The 20,101-nt window shown below is 47.8% G+C and overlaps 1 protein-coding gene across 3 annotated transcripts in view; it reads left to right on the plus strand.

Annotated features, from left to right (window-relative positions):
* The first annotated feature begins 4,435 nt into the window (after nucleotides 1–4,435).
* BCL2L1 (BCL2 like 1) overlaps nucleotides 4,436–20,101 on the plus strand; it is a 48,821-nt gene continuing 33,155 nt past the window's right edge. The window contains exons 1-2 of one of the 3 annotated variants that reach the window (XM_026503241.4): nucleotides 4,436–4,737; nucleotides 6,151–6,844. In XM_026503241.4, coding sequence (XP_026359026.1) covers nucleotides 6,281–6,844 — 564 coding nt within the window. In that variant the 5' untranslated portion in view covers nucleotides 4,436–4,737; nucleotides 6,151–6,280. Of the gene's footprint in view, nucleotides 4,738–4,909; nucleotides 5,862–6,150; nucleotides 6,845–20,101 lie in introns of those variants that run through there. The other 2 variants (XM_026503240.4, XM_026503239.4) reach the window with 2 other exon arrangements.

Below are 20,101 nucleotides of genomic sequence, written 5' to 3' on the forward strand. Positions count from 1 at the left end.
GAGTAGAATTGCTGGGTCATAGGTTATGGGCATCATCAATTCTACTAGGTAACAATACTTTTTTTCCCCCAAAGTTATTCCATATTCTTGAACCACACTTGATTTTATCCAATTTTCCCATTTTCCCCAGTCTGGTGGGTGTGAAATGGCAACTCACTGAGGGTTTAGTTTTCATTTTCCTTGATAACTGGTGAAGTTGAGCATCTTTTCAGATTTATTGACCACTCTGTTTCCATTTCTCATTAGCATCTATGCAAGGATTTTCTCCACTTAAAAGTGTTTTTAAAACAGTGTTTTCGGGGCACCTGGGTGGCTCAGCCGTTAATCGTCTGCCTTCGGTTCAGGTCATGATCCCAGGGTCCTGGGATCGGGCCCTGCATCGGGCTCCCTGCTTGGTGGGAAGCCTGCTTCTCCCTCTCCTACTCCCCTTGTTTGTGTTCCTTCTCTGGCTGTCTCTCTCTAATAAATAAATAAATAAAATCTTTTAAAAAATAATAATAAAACAGTGTTTTCTGGGGTGCCTGGGTGGCTCAGTCAGTTAAGTGTCTGCCTTTGGCTCAGGTTATGATCCCAGGGTCCTGGGTTCAAGCCCCATGTTAGGCTCCCTGCTGAGTGGGGAGCCTGCTTCTCCCTCTTCCTTTGCCCCTTTCCCCTACTCGTGCTCTCTCTTTCTCTCTCTCTCTCTCTCAAATAGATAAATACAATGTTTAAAGAAAATTTAAAAAACAGTGTTTTCCAATTAAAACAATATAATCATGTTAGATAACACGGAAGATATAAAAAAGAAAAGACAATCACCCAAAACTTGACTACCCAGCAATAACTACCTTTTTGCATTCTGGTAGAATTCCTTCTACTATATTTTATGTGTAATGTACGTTTTTTATAAATCATAATTCTCAGTATAGTTTTGCAATTTATTTTTTTAAGTGTTATGCTTGCAGCATTTTTCCACTTCACTAAATATTACTCAATTACACTTTTAATGTGGGAATTTAACCCATGTAAACGGTCACCCTATTTATTGACCTTTCTTAATTTTTAATTTTCTTTCCTGTGTTATAAATAACCATGCGCAGACATCTCTGGATAAATCTTTGGATGCATTTCACTTCTTAAATTCAATTCCAATCAGAGATCATTTCTCAATGATCACAGACCTGTGTTTAAGGCTTTTGGTAAATATTGCAAAATTCCCTTCCCAAAAGACTCTATCCATCTTTCCAAAATATAAATCTCTTCTTGTCCTTTCTGTTCAAAAAGCCTGGTTGGCTCTTCTGGTGTCTATGCAGTGTCCCGCACACGCAGATTAACGTTCAGTCTCCGCTACCACCACCGCCCTCTCAGCAGTCCCAATTTATTTCTAGGACACACCATGGCCTCTCACGGTAGACCTCCATGCCTTTGCTCAGGCAGCGCCCTCCACCTAAAATGGCCCTTACCTCCTTTCTCTTCCAGGCAAAATCCTATTCTCCTTTTAAGGATCAGTTCAATAAAGCCCATGTCTCTGGGCAGGGCTGATCTGCCCTCTGCTGGGCCCTCCAAAGCACATCATAGACTTCCATAATGATAATTTTCACATTGAAATAATTGTGACACTGGAGGTTTCACAGATTCACACAAATCAGATCACATCCTGCCCCAGTTTAAAACTCTTCCACGGAGGGCCCCCCATGGGGGGGGCTCAGTTGGTTAAGCATCTACTTTAGGCTCAGGTCATGATCCTAGGGTCCTGGGATGGAACTCTGCATGGGGCTCCCTGCTCAGCGGGGAGTCTGCTTCTTCTTCTCCCTCTGCTGCTCCCCCTGCTTAAGCTCTCTCACTCTCTCTCTCTGTCAGATAAATAAAATCTTAAAAAAAAAAAACTCTTCCATGGAGTATAATAGAAAGTTCAGAATTTGGCCCCAATACACTTGAGCATGAAGATTATGATAATAGAGACATTTCAAATGCGTTGGTTAAAGATGATAATATTGGGATAACTGTGTAGTTATTTGGGAAAAAAAATTGTGGATTCCTGCCTCACACCTTACACCAAAGTGACTTTATGATGGCACAAGATTGAAATGTAAAATATGAAGCCATGTAAAAACTAGAAGAAAACAGAGAATCTGTTTTCTAATATTGAATTGAAGGTTTTCCTAAGAATGACATAGAACCTGGAAACCACAAAGGAAAAGACTGATAAATTAAGATGCATACAAAATAAAAGTTTGTCCATGGTAATAAATACTAAACTGGAAAAATATTTACATCTTAGATGTAGAAAGAAAAGGATAAGTATTCCTATAAATCAACAAGAAAAATCTCAGTGGAAAGACCAACTAAAAAAAAAGGGTAAATGGGGGCTCCTGGGTGGCACAGCGGTTAAGCGTCTGCCTTTGGCTCAGGGCATGATCCCAGTGTTATGGGATCGAGCCCCACATCAGGCTCCTCCGCTATGAGGCTATGAGCCTGCTTCTTCCTCTCCCACTCCCCCTGCTTGTGTTCCCTCTCTCGCTGGCTGTCTCTATGTCTGTCAAATAAATAAATAAAATCTTTAAAAAAAAAAAAAAGGGTAAATGAACAGAGAATTCGCCAGAACTAGACCCCCCTCCAAAAAAGGTTCATAAATAGGAAAAATTGCTCAACTTCTCTCTTAATAAAAAGAAATGAAAAATAAAAATGCCTTTTGGTTTTTATCCATCTGATTGGCAAGGAAAAATAAAGTTTAATAACACACTGCAGTTCAGGATGTAAGAGAAGAGGCACTCTCATATTTTATTGATGGAAGGGCAAACTGGTACAACTATGGAGAGTACTTTGCCAATATCCATTAACACAAACAAAAACAAGTTCGTATACTCATTTACTGGTATTTCACTGCCAGGAATTTACCTAACAGAAAAACTCCCACATCTGCAAAATAACAAATGGACAAGTTATGGCATTATTTGTAATAGGAAAGGAATGGAAACTAAGTGTTCGCAAATAGAATATTAGGCAAGTAAATTATGGCTGTCTTTATAAAGCTATGTGTTAATTTAAAAAACTGAGGCAGACCGAAAATGTGGAGCTGAGTCATAAGAGCAAGATGCAGAAGTGTTTATAGCAAGCTATCATTTGTGTAAAAAATCTGTACGTGTAATTTGCCTGTGAATACAGCAACCGTCTCTAAAAGACCTCAGAACAAAGTGATGATCGCGGTGGGGGGACCTGTGGATTGGAAAGCAGAGGCGAGAAGAGGACTTAACTTTTCATCCTATGCTCTTTGCATATTTTTAATATTCGATGTTCGTATATACCTATTTTTAATCAATTAAATTAACATAAAACACCTCTCAGTGTTTAGGATCAAGTCTAACGCACTTCCATGGTCAACTTTCCAACCTCCTCCCAAGCCACATTTCCCCTCCCTCACTACCTTCCAGTTAACTTGCTTCTCCTTCAGTTTCTGGAACATGCCAAGATCGTCCTGCCTCGGGACACTCTACATAAGCTGTTCCCTCTTCCCAAGTTGCTGTTCTCTAGGTTCTCATGGGTCAGCATTTTCTTCTATTTCAAGTCTTGGGTTCTGGGTCATCTCTTCAAAGAAGCCATCCCTGGCCACCCTACATAAACAATTTGTTGAATAAATGCCTCTCTCTCTCACTGGGCAGGCAGGGCAGGGTTTACATCCCTGACCACCCAATCTAAAGAAGCACCGCCCTTCACTCTCTTTAGGACAATACCCTGATTCACTTCTTTCATAGCACTAGTCACTATTTGAAATTACCTTGTTTGTGTATTTTCTTAGTTGTTTACTGTCTCTCTCCAGCTCAAGGGTTTATCTCCATGAAAGCAGGGGCCATGTCTTGTCTTGTTTCTATCTTCAGCTACCCAGATAATAAACATTTGTTGAGTAAATTTATGCAACATATACTATAGACCACACACTGTGCTACAGATTTTATAGATAACAACTCTTTCAATCCTCACAATAACTCAATGAGGGAGATTGTTTTTTTTTTTTTTTACCTAAGTTACAGTTAAGGAAAAAGAGGCAAGGAGCGGTTGAAGAACTTGCCCAACTGACAGAGCTGGAATCCCAGACACAAGGTTCTTAGCTACAACGATGCTTTTTATTTTATTTTTATTTTTTTAAAAAAAGATTTCATGTATTTATTTGACGGAGAGAGACACCCAGCGAGACAGGGAACACAAGCAGGGGGAGTGGGAGAGGAGGAAGCCGGCTTCCCGACGGAGCAGGGAGCCCCATGAGGGGCTCGATCCCAGAACCCTGGGATCACGCCCTGAGGCGAAGGCAGACGCCTAAGGACTGAGCCACCCAGGCGCCCCCAACGCTTTTTAGATATATAAACTCACAGATGGATGAAACTGACTGATTAAATGAACGAACTCATGGAAATATGAATATAAACGTTGATTTTTTTTTTTGCGTCTCCATATTCCCCAGATCTGCCGCAAGGGGGCGCTCTCTCCCAGGTCTTGACGCCAGTCCTCAAGGCGTGCACTCCCTTTGCGTCTCGGGCTCGCGCGCGCTGCCGCGGCACCGGAAGTGACTGAGCTTGCAAGTTCCCCCGGTCTCTTCAGGGGAAACTGAGGCCGGCTCATTCGGAAGAGACAGCGCGAGTCGTCAGCCAGGTAGGCCGGCCCGGGTCCGCGGCGCGGAACTTGGCCACGAAGAGCCCTCGCGTCTGGAAACGACCTGGCCAATGAAGGGGGGATGTGGCCCCCCACGGCTTGCGGGGCTCGCAGGTGAGAGCGCCGCCTCCCCTGTGCATGGCAGGCGCTGCGCCCAATGGGAGCCCTCGCCGTCCCGCTTCTGTGCTGACTGGGCTCTCTGATTGGCTACGCCGGGGCGGGCCGCCGGGGGCGAGACCCCTCCTCCCTGAAAGGGCTAGGGGGCGCCCCTGAGGGAGAGCGGTTGCCTGGCAACGGGGCGGTGGCCTGCCGGGTACCCGGCCTAGCGCGCGGGAGAAGCAGCCAGGCCGCAGCCCACCCGACCGGGTCTCCGGAGAGGTGCACTCCCCGGCCCCCAAGCCCTCCCGGGGGCGCCAGGAAGCCGCCTTGGGCCTGTCCTCAGGAAAACGTGGTCTCAGCTGTTGTGGTGGGGGGAGGCTCGAGCAGGCCTCAGTCCCTCTCCGTGACCCGAGGAGAGGCCCGGCGCCTCACCCTCACCCCGTCTTTGTGCAGGGCGCCGGCGGCCATTGTGTCCGTGCGGGGTATGGAGGACCCGGCAATCCCCCACCACCGCCGCCACGTCCAGGGCCTTTGGGGAATTCAAAGAAAACCAGCGGTGTTTCTGGGGGGTCCCCGGCCGTCAGCCTCCCGGAAAGGCCCGGGGATGGCCTTTCCGAAGTCAGACCGCAGATCCGAGGCAGTTTTCCCCTCCCTCTGTCCCTTCTCGAAACCTTGAGCCCCATTGAGAAGTCCCTTCAGGGTTTCGGAAGCCTTACCCTGAGCTGGTACTTAAATAGAAACAACAACAACAACAAAAAACCTAAACCCCACACAGCCACCTCCGGGAGAGTTCTCCTGGCTCCCAGTAGGAGGCGGAGAGCCAAGGGGCGTGCAAGAGCGAGGGGGCTGGGCTCCCGGGTGGCAGGAGGCCGCTGCCGAGTGGCCGCCCTCGATCCGGGCGATGGAGGAGGAAGCAAGCGAGGGGGCCGGTTCCTGAGCTTCGTAATTCCTGTGTCGCCTTCTGGGCTCCCAGCCTGCCGGGTCGCATGATCCCTCCAGCCGGAGCTCCTTTTTTTGCCAGCGGCCGTGAGGCCGGCTGAGTTGCCGGCATCCCGGCTGCCACCTCTTCTCCCGACCTATGTTACAAAAGATCTTCCGGGGGTTGCACCTGCCTGCGGTTGCCTGAAACGGATTTGAATGTAGGTGGTGCGGAGGTGGGGGTGGGGGGCAGACTGCCCGTGGGGGTGACTTTCTGAGGAAGGCATTTCGGAGAAAAGGGGGTGGCTGGGGAAAAAAAAACAAAAAACCGGTGTGGTGATTCAGAAAGAGCCCACGGGTGCTTTCAATTTGACTTCATTGAAGTCTTTTGGAAGCTAGACCCAGACCTTTCTAAGAGCCACAAAGAAACCAGTTCTGGTACCTCGAAGGGGAATGGGATATTGTAGGGTAAATGGCATGCATATTAATTTTTTTTTTTTTTTCCTGAAGCTCTTTCTCTCCCATCAGAACCCTGTCTTGGCTTTGGAGCTCAGAAGAGAACCACTAAGCAGAGACCAGACTCAGTGAGTGAGCAGGTGTTTTGGACAATGGACTGGTGGAGCCCATCCCTATTATAAAGATGTCTCAGAGCAACCGGGAGCTGGTGGTTGACTTTCTCTCCTACAAGCTTTCCCAGAAAGGATACAGCTGGAGTCAGTTTAGTGATGTGGAAGAGAACAGAACTGAGGCCCCAGAAGGAACTGAATCAGAGATGGAGACCCCCAGTGCCATCAATGGCAACCCATCCTGGCACTTGGCGGACAGCCCTGCGGTGAATGGAGCCACTGGCCACAGCAGCAGCTTGGATGCCCGGGAGGTGATCCCCATGGCAGCAGTGAAGCAAGCGCTGAGGGAGGCCGGGGATGAGTTCGAACTGAGGTACCGGCGGGCATTCAGCGACCTGACATCCCAGCTTCACATCACCCCAGGGACAGCGTATCAGAGCTTTGAGCAGGTAGTGAATGAACTCTTCCGGGATGGGGTGAACTGGGGTCGCATTGTGGCCTTTTTCTCCTTCGGTGGGGCATTGTGCGTGGAGAGCGTAGACAAGGAGATGCAGGTATTGGTGAGTCGGATCGCAACTTGGATGGCCACTTACCTGAACGACCACCTAGAGCCTTGGATCCAGGAGAACGGCGGCTGGGTAAGGACCACGCCCCTTGTATATATCTCTCCCTTGGCCTCTGGTCAGAGGGATGTCTAATAGCCTCTCCCCATATCTCTTTCTGTTGTGATGGGTGATTATTGGAGACTGTTAAGGAGATGTGACCGGCCTTGTTGCACCACAAGAGGTTAACTGTTCTCAAATACAGATGACCTACTTCTTGAAGGACCAGGCATCTTTCATTCTGGCCACCCTCATGACCCCACTCTTTCATACTTGCGTTCCAGTTTCTCAGCAGAGGAAAACATAGCCTGTGTGTTTATTTGGCCCCAAATCTTTGCAAGTGGAAAGTTATTCCAGTGTTCCCCCTCACCCTGACAAAATGGCTCACCACAGAAAGGGCTGATGAGTGTAATGCCTCCGAGCCCCTCCATTCTTATTCCCCCAGGGATGTCAGTCTTGTCCTGGGCTTCCCTCCCACAAATCAAGTTCCCTTTATTTCAGAGTGTGCATACATGTTCCTCTCCTCTCAGGGCACGGCCAAGGCAGAAGTTCCCGCTGGCTTGGGCGGCTGCAGACTGTCAGATTTTAGGGCAGTGTAAGCTGTGCCAGTGGGCCGGTTGTGTTTGTGCTGCACCCCTCTGTTCATTTGCTCTAAAGTGTGCAACTTTCTGCATGGTTGGCCTGTTTGCGGAGCTCTTGCTGTGTCACGCATTAAGCCCGGGGACTTTGCACCTCACTGCCTGGGGTTGGTTGGGGAGCTCCAGCTGTTCTGCCTGCTGCATTCAACATGGCCAGGGCCCTGGGGCCTCTTCACGGAGCGCTGTTGGCTGGCAAAGCAAGAACCTGGTCTGTGGGGCTGTCTGGGATATGGAGATTCAGTGACAGACTTCAGAAACAAACTGACATAGGGTTAGCCCTGTCACTCAACCAGCTGTGTGACCTTGGACAGGCCAGTTTACCTTGAGCCTCAGTTTCTTCCACTAACCAGAAAGGCGGCGAGCCCTCTTTGCCTTGCAGAATATTGTAAATCTTGGAGCTTATGTGAGCAGTGACTGGCACCAGCAAGTTTCTGTAGTAGTTATTATTGGTTCCAGACGCAGGAGTCGTGCCCTCATTCCTTTCCCAGGGAGGGAGAATTCTCTTGCCCATCACCAACTTAGGAGCAGATAGTGGTGAGAGGTTCTTTACCAGTGGTCATTGTAGGCGATTTTTGCTCTTCTGCAGTGAACTCAGTCCTAACATCCTTGCTTATCTCCCTGTCTAGGGGAGATGCAGGGCTTATGAGAGGTATTCGGTCCCCTCAAAATACCCAGAAAATTGAGCAGGCTGTGGAAAATAAGTCATCTATTGAGGGAGCTGAGGTGGAAGGGGCCTTTGCACCACGGACTCAGGAATGTCAAGAATGCAAATTATCCATAGGCTGGGCCTAGGGCGTGGCACTTCAGTTTACCTCTGAGCGAGAGACCGCCTAGTTTGCCCGTCCCCCTGTCTTATTTCCTATTTCTTTGCAACTTCATTAACTCTTCCTGCTGCTAGTTCTTGTAAAATACAAAGAGGTCAAGTCAATAGAGGTCAGATGACTGGGGTGGGGTTGGGGGAGGTAAAGGTGGAGAGCTCTCGAGCTAAGGCTGACCGGACTTGAAAGCCATTCTGTAAATGAACTCCCTGGGGGGATAAATGATTAAATAGTTCCTGTTGGTTTGTGTGATGACCTCGCTGGTTCCCTCCTGCTTTGATTCTCTTTAGGGGCAAATATTTGTTCAGCTGATTGCATGAGGGACAGGATTCCAGCACTTTAGACACAGGCACTGAGACATCTCCTAGCAGAGATGTGGGCCTTGTGCCCACCTTGCCTGACTATTGTCTTTGGCCAGGGGTGCTAACCAGGTGGGTTGTTGCCAGCTATTAACAAAAGGCAGTCTGGGAGAGGTGCCTGTTCTGTCAGCCAGCCTCTGCAGAGGGCTACCAGGATCAGAGAATTGCCAGTCACCGCGTATTGTATACAGAAAGAGGTTTTAGACACAGCAACACAGGGCAGGTTAATTAGATCACCCCTGAATTGAAATTCCATCTTCTGTCTCTTTGCTCAAGATTATTTTCAGAGCCCGTTAGACAACATACCATATGTTACTTCCTCTTGGTGAACGGAGGGGATGTGTGCGGAAGCCAGTTATGTCAGCACCATTTCTGGGCACACATGCTCCCTGAGACCAGGAGGTAAAGAACATTTGAGTAGAGGTCCTTTGGATAGAAGCTACCCACACACTTCCCTGTCAAGCACCATCCTATTTGAGCTGCACAGACTGGCTACCGCAGTGTCATCTCAAAACCTTCCTGGAGGCTGTGGCGGACCAGGAGTGTAGGACATATGGGCCATAACTACCCTGGGATATGCTCTAAATTTAGCATCCCTACAGAAAAGGGGAAGGAAATGAGCATTTATGGAGTATATTCTATGTATGAGACATTGTGTTGGGTCTTTTACTTAGGCAACCAAAATTTACTGAGCATCTACTATGAAGCAGACATTGTGCCAGGTGCTGGCAATAAGCCCCACATGAAACCTTCCCTCGTGGAAATGATGTGCTGTTTCATATATCCCACACAATAACTTTTCAAGGTAGGTGGGTTTATTCCCAGTTTACATGTGAAGCCCCTGATAGCTCAGTGACTGGCTCCAGGTATCCCTCAGCCAGTTAAGTGACCGAGTGAGAATTTGCACCTAGGTTGGCCTGACTCTGAAGCCTAAAGTCTTTTCCATTCGCATCAGGTTGTCCTAGGAGTAATAAAGTGACCCAGACATTCTGGCACAGAAAGGCAGAAATGCTGTTGGGCCAAATAAAACATGCCCGTGGAGGTGGTCACTCTCGTCTGTGATCCTGACATTGTTCAGGAAGCCGCAGGTAGAACAGTGCCTTTGTTGGCAGTAGCAGGTTCCCAAAGGCATGTGTGTAGTAGCCTCAGATTCTGGCGTTGGTAAAACTTGAGTAGGCATCAGGGTTTTGCCCAGTCAGAGTGGCCGCCTTGTTAATTCTTTCATTGTTAAACCCTCTCAGGCCCTGCATGTGGGGAGAAGGTGGCCTCCTTTAGATATATCTACTTAATTGTGGGTGAGCTCCAAGGACTGGAATTCCACACGTAGCCACACCACTGCCTGCCTGGAGTCACCTGGCAAGATGCCGAACCTGTTTGTCTCTCTTGTCCATCCATCTCTTCTACCTGTAAAATAGAATAATGACAGCCACCTGCCATAGCTTGACCCTAGTAAAGAATCTAGAACAAAAGCTCTTCCTGGGCCTTAATTGTAGGGTGGAAGCACTTCTTTTAATGAGTGGACCATCTGCCTCAGAAAACTGAACTTTGGCCCCAGAGTTTCTCAAGAAACAAAGCCAACTCCTGAGATACTCATCTAGAATGGAGTATGATATGACCTTCCCTGTAGGGACAGAGTGTTTTGGGGGCTTTCCAGTGGGAATGTGGACAATTTTAGGGTGAGGACCCAGGTGGGCAAGCCATTTTGGGATTATAGTCCCTGGGAAACCCCTTAGCTCGATGGACAGCCATTGTCGAGAGCAGTGAACGGTGTGTGGAGAGAGGAAACATAATTTGGCCTTTCCCAGGCTGCATGGTTCTGTGGTCTTCTAGTTTCTGTAGTTTCTTCTTGCCTATTCTGGCTTCTTTGGCATGGGTGGGTATATGCTAGCTGAAGCACCTCAGTGACCTTTGCAGATCTCAGCAGCTGTTGGCAATTCTGCGGTTTTCTTGGGGAAACCCCATTAGAAACCCCAAACGTGGAAATTTTTAGTAATCTCATTCAGGTCCCAAAGTGAGGTAGAAAGGTCTCAGGGACTCCACCTCAAAACACCCAATTCTTCTGGATGTAGATTTGAGGTTGCTCTTGAAACTCTGTCACCATCACAGGATTTTCCAGACTTCCTGGGACTAATTTCCCCAGTGGCCCCATAGAGCCCTTTCGCTTCTGGTAGAAAATTACCCAGGTGTTTTTTCAGGGGGTCCCAACAGAACCCAGAGGGTTTTCTTGACTTTTGTGTGGGCAGTCACCAGATTTGTTTGGGCTGCAGGAAGCAGCAGTTGTCAGCTGTCCTTTCCCCACCAGGTATCTGTGCTGACGCCAGCGGGCTTCCGCATTTTCCAGCTCCTCAGCCTTTTATCATGGGGCTTTCTTTGAGCAACTGTGGTCTTGTCTGGGTTTGGTATGGATAGATTTAGGGGTAATTCTCAGTGAGCTGCTCTTCAACAGAGGTATAATCTCCTACTACCTTAATTAGCAGGGCCCTGTCCCTACCCCCAACCTAATTCCAGAGTCCTCCCTAGGGACTCCTCTTTTCTTTGAAGGAGTCACTCTGCTCCTGGAGCAGCTTCTCTTCTGTCCCTCCAGCCGACAGTCTGTCTTCCCCATTCCCAGTTGGCAGACCTGAGTCAGACAATCCACTGGGTCTTTTTGTGTAGCCTGGGGAAGAGAAGACTCAAGAGAATATGATCACCAGTTTCAAATATCTGGAGGAAGAGGAGCTACGCCTTTTTTATTGGTAGAGTACCCAACAGAACTTGTTGGATAAATGAGAGGAAGATAACAGTGGTAGCATGAACTTAGTGTAAAGAAGACATTTCTCACACTATTATATCTCTGCCAGATTTAGGAGTTTCCTGAAGTGGCGTCCACATCTTGTACACACTTGTTTCCTTAGCACTGAGCAGAGGTCTTGGGCATAGCAGGTACCTAGTGAAAGAAATGCCCACCAAATTTCTGAAGAAACAGACATTTATCAAACCAGAATAATAGTAATGGGAATTTTAACAGACCTGATCATTCAGTCATTGATTCAGATGATATTTATTGAGCTCCTACGTCCAGGCTGTCCTGGGCATTCGGGGTACTACTGCCTTAAATAAAATTAAGTTTGTGTCCTCGTGAAGCTCACATTCCAGTGGGGAGAAACAGACAATAAGCATGTAATTACATATGTAAAACATATCAGGTGATAGTAAACACTATGAAGAAAATAAAGCAGGTCAAGGGCATGCCTCCCAAGGGAGGTGGGGCTGCAGTTTTAAGAGAGGTTAGGGAGGGCATCACCAAAAGGTAATGTTGGAGCCAAGACCTGAAGAATGTGGCTAGAGAAGAAATAGCTAGAGGGAAAGTGGTTAAGATTGAGAGGGGAGATCGCACAGGGCATTACAGGCCATGATGAGGACTTGGCTGTGGATGAATGTGGATGAATGTGAGAGAGGCCAGGAGAGAGTTTGTAGCAGGGGTGAAGTGATCTGAATTCTGGAAGGGCGGCAGCCAGGAACCAGTGATGAGGCTGGTTGCAACTGCCAGGTGAGAAGGAAGAGTGGTTTGGATCAGGAGGCTGAGGTGGAAGTGAGTGAGAAGTGACTAGAGATTACGGCCAGGCTTACACATAGTGTATTGATGGAAGCCACATTTTTAACCACTTGGAGGTCATGAAATCAAGGCTAAGTAAGCTAGATGTTCTTTAGGGATAGTTCTCTTCAAATGTGGTATCCTGAATGGTCCTCCTCCATTCTAGCAATATTTCGGTCTGAGTAACTGCAGCATGTCTGGGCCTCAGTCCCAGCTCACCCAGATCTAGCTGTGTGACTTTGGGCAAGCTCCTTCAGTTCTCTGAACCTTGGGGCAAATAATACCTGCTTCATCAGGTCATGGCAAAGACCTGATGAGGCATGCCTGAGATGTGTAGAGCCTGGCACATGTTGGTATCATAATTCTTATCATCTTCACCACAGAACTCACATCAGAAACTCATTCAGCATCCATTCTCCTTTTTTGGACTGCATGCCGCTCCAGCACATCTTCAAGGCAGACGGGTCCTAGCAGTGTTCCATCATGGCAGCAGCTCTTGGTGTTCCTGTAGTATGGTGGTACAAGCACGGATCTTAAGAGTCAGGATCCCCGTTCTGCTGTCAGCCTGCTCTGACTCACTGTCTTGCCTTAGCCAACTCACTTCACCCCCAGGCTCTAGTTTCCACCACATCTGTAGGATGGAGGGTTGAAGTGGACAGTCTAGGAATCTTGGTTGTCACTGGTCTTAAGCCTTGTGGCCAGTTCCACCATTAAGGCCCTATTTCACGTTAGTTATATTTGAGGATGGCTCTTTTCTATCAACAGCTAGAACACTTTAACTGCAAAAATTAAGTAATCCCAGTGTCAGTGTAGGGTAGTTTCTCACTGACCCCGCAATAATAATAAGCCACATTTATGTAGCACTTCACAGCTCAGAAAGCGCTTTCATATCCACCATGCCTGTTCCATGCTTATAGCCACCCAGCAATGTGAGTCAGGCTCAGAAAGGTGAAATGGCTTGCCAAGGTCACACATCAAAAGGAAGATGCTGGGTTTGGATTTTTGGATCTGCATGTGACCACTTCTTTGCTGTGTGACCTTGGGCAAGTCTTTTAACTTACACCTTGTTCTGAAGACTCAGTGAGTTAATCCATATCTTAAGGCCCTTAGAACAGTGACTGTTCGTATCAGAAGTAAACAGCAGCCGCATCCTAGGCCTCCTTCTGGCTTCCCGTTTATTACATATTGATTTTTGCAAGTAGTGTTTTTGCAGAAAGAAACCACCTTTGGGACCTTCTGGTACATGGTTTCATCCCTGCTGAGACTCTAGTCCAAACTGGAGCCTTACAGCTAGCTCCAAGCTACAGGGCTTTTTGGGCAGACTCCAGAGCTCCCCTCGGAACTAGAGGTTTTTCTCTCGCTCTTCAGGAAATGCCATTGCAATGACTTCCATGGACTGCTTCCTGTCCCAGCCCTGCAGCCGATTCCTGCTGGCGAGAGTGTAGAAACTGGAAAGTCATGTCCCTAAAGGCTCCCCCCTCCCCACAAACCCCTTTTTTTGGACATGTCCCTCCCTTTCCTCTTGTCAGTTACTTTCTTTGCTCCCTCCCCGTTCACCCTTCACCTAGCTTCTCCCTCCAGCCCTTGTTCATCCCTTTAAGATTTGAAAAGGCATTTCTACTTAGTTCTGTCAGGCTTCCCCCCCCCCCCCCCGCCCCGCCCCGCCCCTTGCTGGGGGGCTGGTCAGAACTCTTGAGCTCTTCTCCATGGCTCCATCACTCAGTAGCAGTTTCAGTCTGGGACTCCCCCTAGAGGGACATTAAGCCTGTCACTTGCAGTGCCTTGTATCATCCGTTAACCCTGAGTTCCCTCAGAGGTCCCCACCCCACCCCGCACAGGGTGGAGACTCCTGAGATCTTAGAGGTTTGGCACATGTAAATCCTGCCTCTTGGAGATTGATGAGAGAGGATAGAGTGAAGTGGAGCCGGGCCCTCCCCCCTCTACCTTTCAGGAGGAAGCTGGAAAGGTTGAAAACCTTGTTGGACAATCATCTGAGGAATGGGAGCTAGCTTGGGAGGGGATTGGAACGCACTCAACTATGCCTCAGATCCTTTGTTCCGCTCATGAAAGGGAAACATTCCCCTCCCTCCTCCCTGGCCACACACACGTGCCTTTGTTCCCCCCGGTCAGGCGGAGCCAGGAACACAGTGTCCCCTTCCAAGGAGCCTGACTTGCCTCCCCAGAGGCTGGCCTCCTGCTCAGCAGGACTGGGATTTTAGCTCAGGAACTTACACCCCCCTCCCCACCCCTCCCATCCTTTCCTTGGGAGAGCCTTTCTCTCAGAAGCTGAAAACTTGCCTACGAACAGCTGTCCAGGGACTTCCCTGGAATTATTCCACGGGATGCCCACATCCCAGGATTAAACAGTCCCTCCCTCTTATTCCACTTGGTGATTAATATTATTGTTAATGTTACTATTAATAGTACCTAACATTTATCAAGTGCTTACTCTATGCCGGGCATTGTTCAAAGTGCTTTACATGTATGTATTTATTCCATTCGCCTAGCAGCACTTTGAAGATGGAACTATTATTATCCCCATTTTACAAATGAGGAAACTGAGGTAGAGAGAGGTTAAACAACTTATGCAAGGTAGCATGGTTAGTAAGCAGCAGAGCCCCTTCCAAGCTCCCACTTTTAAATACTTCATTTCTGCCCCCACCCCCTCACTGTACCAGCTAGATGATGGTGGGTGTTTATCCAGTGCCACTTATGTGACAGGCCTTTTACCAACATCATCTCTGTGTTACTATCCCAACAACTTGATTATTACAGGACACTGAGATTTGGAGGGCTTAGTTAACAGAAGGCAGAGTCAGGATTTGAAACCAGGATCGCCTTACTCCAAAGCCCATGTTCTTTATCTGTACCCTCCTTTAAAACCCTACAAGGTTATCGTCATTCTATGGTTGAGAAACCATATGTCTGAGGCTCAGAGAAAAATGACATGTGCTCAGGGCCTCATAAGCTAATAAATACCAGGGCAATCCGGAATTCAGACTCAACATGACACCGTCATCACTTTGCTGCGTTAGTAGTCTGTAGCATGAGGATAGTAGTTATTATGTGCGTCTGAACGCTTTTTTATAATTTACCAGACTCCTTTGTATACGTCATTTCACAGTGAGGTAGGTGAGGTGGGGTATGTTCAGTCCCATTTCAGGGAGGAAACTAAGGCAAGGGGGCTTGTCCCACAGTAAATGGCAGAGTCAGACTTAGAATCCATGTTCTGACTTATAACACAGTGTTATTGATCATGCCTGCCTTCCCTAAGGCTGTTCATTGCTTGGGGCTGTCCTCTGAGTTTTGTTTCATTTGTTAAATCAGCAAATACTGATGAATGCTTTGTATGTGCTAAGTGCTGGGGATACTGCGGATACTGTGGTGAGTGGATCTGGGTCCCATCCCTCAGTGGTCTGTTTCCATGCCCCATTCCTTGGGCCTTGCTGGTACCCTTCTGCCATCTGAATCAGGCTATGTGTATCACCCATCGACCTCCTCCATTGCTGGACACACCAGGCAAGGTTCGTGATAGTTGGTGTGTATTGACCACCTCGCGTACACCCATAGGTAGAAGTCTTGAGATTTGAAGTTTAGCTTGAGTTTTTGCTTGTGCTGTAGTACTAGGCATATCAGCTTCAAATTCTCACCCTGAAATCTGAGAGAATAATACCAACCCATCAGAGTAAGCAAGAAAGTGAAATGCAAAAGTGTTTTTTAATAATAACAACAGATATTGTGTGTTGATTGTTTGTTCTGTGCCAAGTGCTATGTTTATGCCCTTGACAAATCCTCACAACTGTGTCAAGACAGAGAATCCAGAGCTTCCAGAGGCTCTGTAACATGTCCACACTAACAAGAGGCAGATCTGGGTCTTGCACTCAGATGTATCTGGTGCCAAAGCCTACCCTCAAGCCTCAAGTGTCACTACTGCTTTGCAGGTCCGGACTGGCTTATTTTACCCTGAGTTCCTGGCACGGGGCCTGAGGTAGGGTAAGGGCTCAGCCAGCATCTGCTCAATGAACATGAAGGGTTATTTTTAGATGCAGGTTAGGTGACAAAAATGTCTCTGTCCCTAAGGAAGCAAACTCATTTGCAGCAGGAGGAATAGACCAAAACACTCCAGGCAAACTGTGCCAAGTCTGTGGTGTAGTTTCCAGAAGTAGAAGAGGACAGACCCACTGGCTGCATCCCACAGGTGCCCTGGACCTCTGCCAAACCGGCCCACTTCCACCATCAGCTATTCAGTTGATGACTCGGTCCCAAGGCCTCTGCTTTCAGGCTGCATCATCAATATGCACCTTCTCCCTTGCCAGCTGCATCGCGAACCCAGACCTGCTCTTCTGTGCCAGTAGTGGAAAGTGTCAGGAAGGGGAAAGACCACTAAAGGCTTGAATAATAGCTTTCTCAGCAGTGTAGCTTTGTGCTCAGTTCACATTGAGTCCTCAGTTTCCCCATCTTCATCCCTTAATGAAGATAATAGCAGTCTCTTTCTCCTAGGTGTACTGTGTTTCTTCAGCCTGGATCACTCTTCTCTAGATCTGATCAGGGCAGTCATCTTACCATTTAGGTCTCAACTTAAGTATCACCTCTCAAGAGGCCACCCATGTTTACATGTTTACTGTCTGTCTCCTCCAGTAAAATCTAAGCCCCCAGAGCGTAGGGGTTTTGTCTCATTTTTTTTCCTTCATCCCTAGCATCTAGCCGAGTGTTTGGCACGTAGGAGACACTCAGCAAATATTTGTTGAATGAGTGAGTGACCCTGTAGCCCACCTAGCACAGTGCCTGACATAGTGTGCTCGATGTTAGGCATCATTATTACCTATTAGGAAGATGTGGACCATTTGAAGGCTTTCGGTAGGTGGAAAGAATGTAACGAGGGCAGCCTTGGTAGGTAAGAACCACCCAGGCAGATCTGGAGGGTAGAAAGTGTATGATGCATTTGGGAGGCAGTGAGAAGGCCGACTGGCTGAAAAGGGTCTGGGGTGTCAGTAAAGCTGGTCAGGGAAAAGGGAGCAGTGACTAATGGTGGAGGCTTCAGGGCAGAGGGATGGGGATTTTTGACAGTACAGGTGCGGCCAATGAGGAGAGGCCCAACACTGGAGGGATGCAGCCAGGTCTCCAGTAACCCCTGGGAAAGAGAATCCCTTGCCAGCTGGGGCACAGCAGGCAGAACTGCAGGGAGATAAAAGCCAGAGGCACCTGCGACCTGTGGATCAGGTAGACTGCCCTGGTTGTTATTTTGGAGCTCTGGGCCAGGTGCAGATTCAAAGGCTTGATTGAAGCCTTTTGGCAACTCTTGTCTCAGCAGGGTAAACATCACCTGTCTCTTGCCACCTGTGGCAACAATGCCAGGAAGGTACCCCTAGGCAGGCCCAAAGGGGCCCAACTTTCTTGCTGCCCTCATGGAGCAAGAAATACCCACCAGGAGAGGCCACTCTTTTCCTGTCCTACAGCTCCCTTTCTGAAGGGCTCAGGTGGCAATGATACCTCCTGCCCAAGAGGCCCCCATGGTTCTGGCCCATGGAAGGCAGGGGCAGGGCTTTGGGAGCCGTTGACAGCTGGGCCCAGCTGGGGGAAGGGGTCAGTTTGGGAGCAGGTGCAGATTTCAGGGAGGGCGGGGCCTGAAGGGAAGTAGGGATCTTGGTAGACTACAAAATTTCCCTCCCCATCCCCCAGCCACAGCTGGCTTCTCTAGGAACCTGATGACCTAGTTACAATGCTTAGAAATTGTTAGCTTGGCTTGCAGTGTAAGGCTGTACCAGTCTCTCCTCTCTGAGGCTTCTTGGGTCCAAAAAGTGTCCTGGCATTCCCCCAAGAGGGTTCCATGTGAAGGACATGTACCGTATCACATGTACAGACTTCTTGTCCAGTCAGGCTTCTCCCTTCTTCCCTGATGTGCCCTCCCACCTACCCAGTCCCAGGGAGAAAAGCCTGCTCTGCCCCCATCCCTGCCTACTTCTCTCTCTGGGGGGTTGATGGGTGGCACATAGAGGTCACAAACTTCTTCCCTGGAGGTTTAGCAGAGAGGGAGAGACTCTTATTGCCCTAGAAATAGCTTGAGCATACCTACCCATTTCCTCCTTACCCTCTCATCTGTGTGAGGTTCAGACTTGATGGAAGGGGGTGAGGAAGAATCTTCTGGGGGCTCCAGCCCTCCCAGGCAGTAGCTACTCCTGGTATTCCTGGTGTCTGCCTCTCCATGGCCTCCCTAGGACAAAGTCCATCAGTTAAGAGTTAGGTACAGAATTTGCAGAATCAATTACTGAATGCTACTTGCTCTGTAGTTATCCTTGGACAAATTACTTAAGTCTTCCCAAGCCTTAGTTTCCTCATCTATAAAAAGGAGATAATAATATATAGTGGGTTTTTTTTTTCTTTTCTTTTTTTTGGGGGGGTATAAAAAGGTGGTTTTATTAAAGCACGGGGACAGGACCCATGGGCAGAAAAAGCTGCCTATAGTGCTTTTCTTGAAAGACTCTTGGAAGCATGAAAATAACTGGTAAGATACATGGAACACTTAGCATGGAGCTTGGCATATAGTAATTACTCAGTATGACAGCTACTATTACTGCTGTTGTTATCAGTGTCTTTACAGGTGATCAAGTTGCTGTGATCACTATTGGAGCTACTGTCCAAGAGCAAACTTTTAGGCTGAGAGAGTATGTGAATATCCTTTGAACCAAGAGCTTGGAGATTTTAGGATTCCTGAAGCTGAGGACTATGGCCCATAACCTTGTTCTCCACCTCCTTCCTCCACAAGTGCCCCAAGTCATGCTTTGCACACAGTAAGTGTTGCTGACCTGGCATCTGGCAATAGGGTATATTTTCTTCGATCTTTGCCAAGTGCCTCCAAGAAGGCAGGGTCCTCCTCCTCTGCTTTATTTACTGCTGTGTCCCTAGAACCTGCCACAGAACCCGGAACATAGAAAGCACTCAGTCATTATTGTCAACTGAGTGAAAGGCTTAGTGAGTTGAATATTAAAATACATAGGACTCAGGGTGCCTGGCTGGCTTAGTCGGTAGAGCATGCGACTCTTAAATCTCGGGATTGTAAATTCAAGCCCTTGTTGGGTGTAGAGATTACTTAAAAATAAAATCTTTAGGGGTGCCTGGGTGGCTCAGTCAGTTTAGCGTCCGACTGTTGGTTTCGGCTCAGGTCATGATCTCATGGTGGTGAGATGGAGCCCCGCATGGGGCTGTGAGTTCAGCTCAGGGTCTACTTGAGATTCTTTCTCCCTCCCCCTAACTCCTTCCCCTACTCAGTCTCTCTCTCCTTCTCAAATAAACAAAATCTTTTAAAAATAATAATAAAAATAAATAAAGTACATAGGAGCACACCTAGCACGTAGTAGGTGCGTGACACGTATTTGAGTGATTAAAGAAGGTATTGTGAGGACTCAGTTTTTCCAGGATGGCTTCACTCCTTGTTTGCTGTGTGGCCATAAGCCTCTTGCCCAAGCTCTGCCTGTTGCCTCATCTGTTGTAGAAAGATAAGACCCGCCTTGCCTCCTTCATGGGCTAGCTGTGAGACCCAGAGAGATGATAGATGAAAAAGCACTTTGAGAACTATAAATATTTGGTCTTGTTGCTGCTCCTTGACCGAGGTCACAGCCATAGCTGTGTCATGCATTCGTTTATTCCTTCATTCTACCAACATTTTTTGAGTGGAAGCAATAGGTAGCTCTCTCACTTATCTGGCTTCATGAATTTGGACAGTTACTTGAGTTTTTTAAGTCTGAACATTTATCAAATGGAAGTAATATTCTTTTCACAGGGTTGTTGGGAGAAAGACTAAAGTAAAGTACTCTGAGCTTATTGAGGCTGAAAACCATCTCATTTCACTGTACCAACTACTATTAGGCCTAGCACTTGGTGGCTGAGTGTTTAGTGACGTTAAGCCA

The sequence above is a fragment of the Ursus arctos genome, unplaced genomic scaffold (genome assembly GCF_023065955.2).
Source record: "Ursus arctos isolate Adak ecotype North America unplaced genomic scaffold, UrsArc2.0 scaffold_16, whole genome shotgun sequence".
Taxonomy (NCBI): Eukaryota; Metazoa; Chordata; class Mammalia; order Carnivora; family Ursidae; genus Ursus; species Ursus arctos.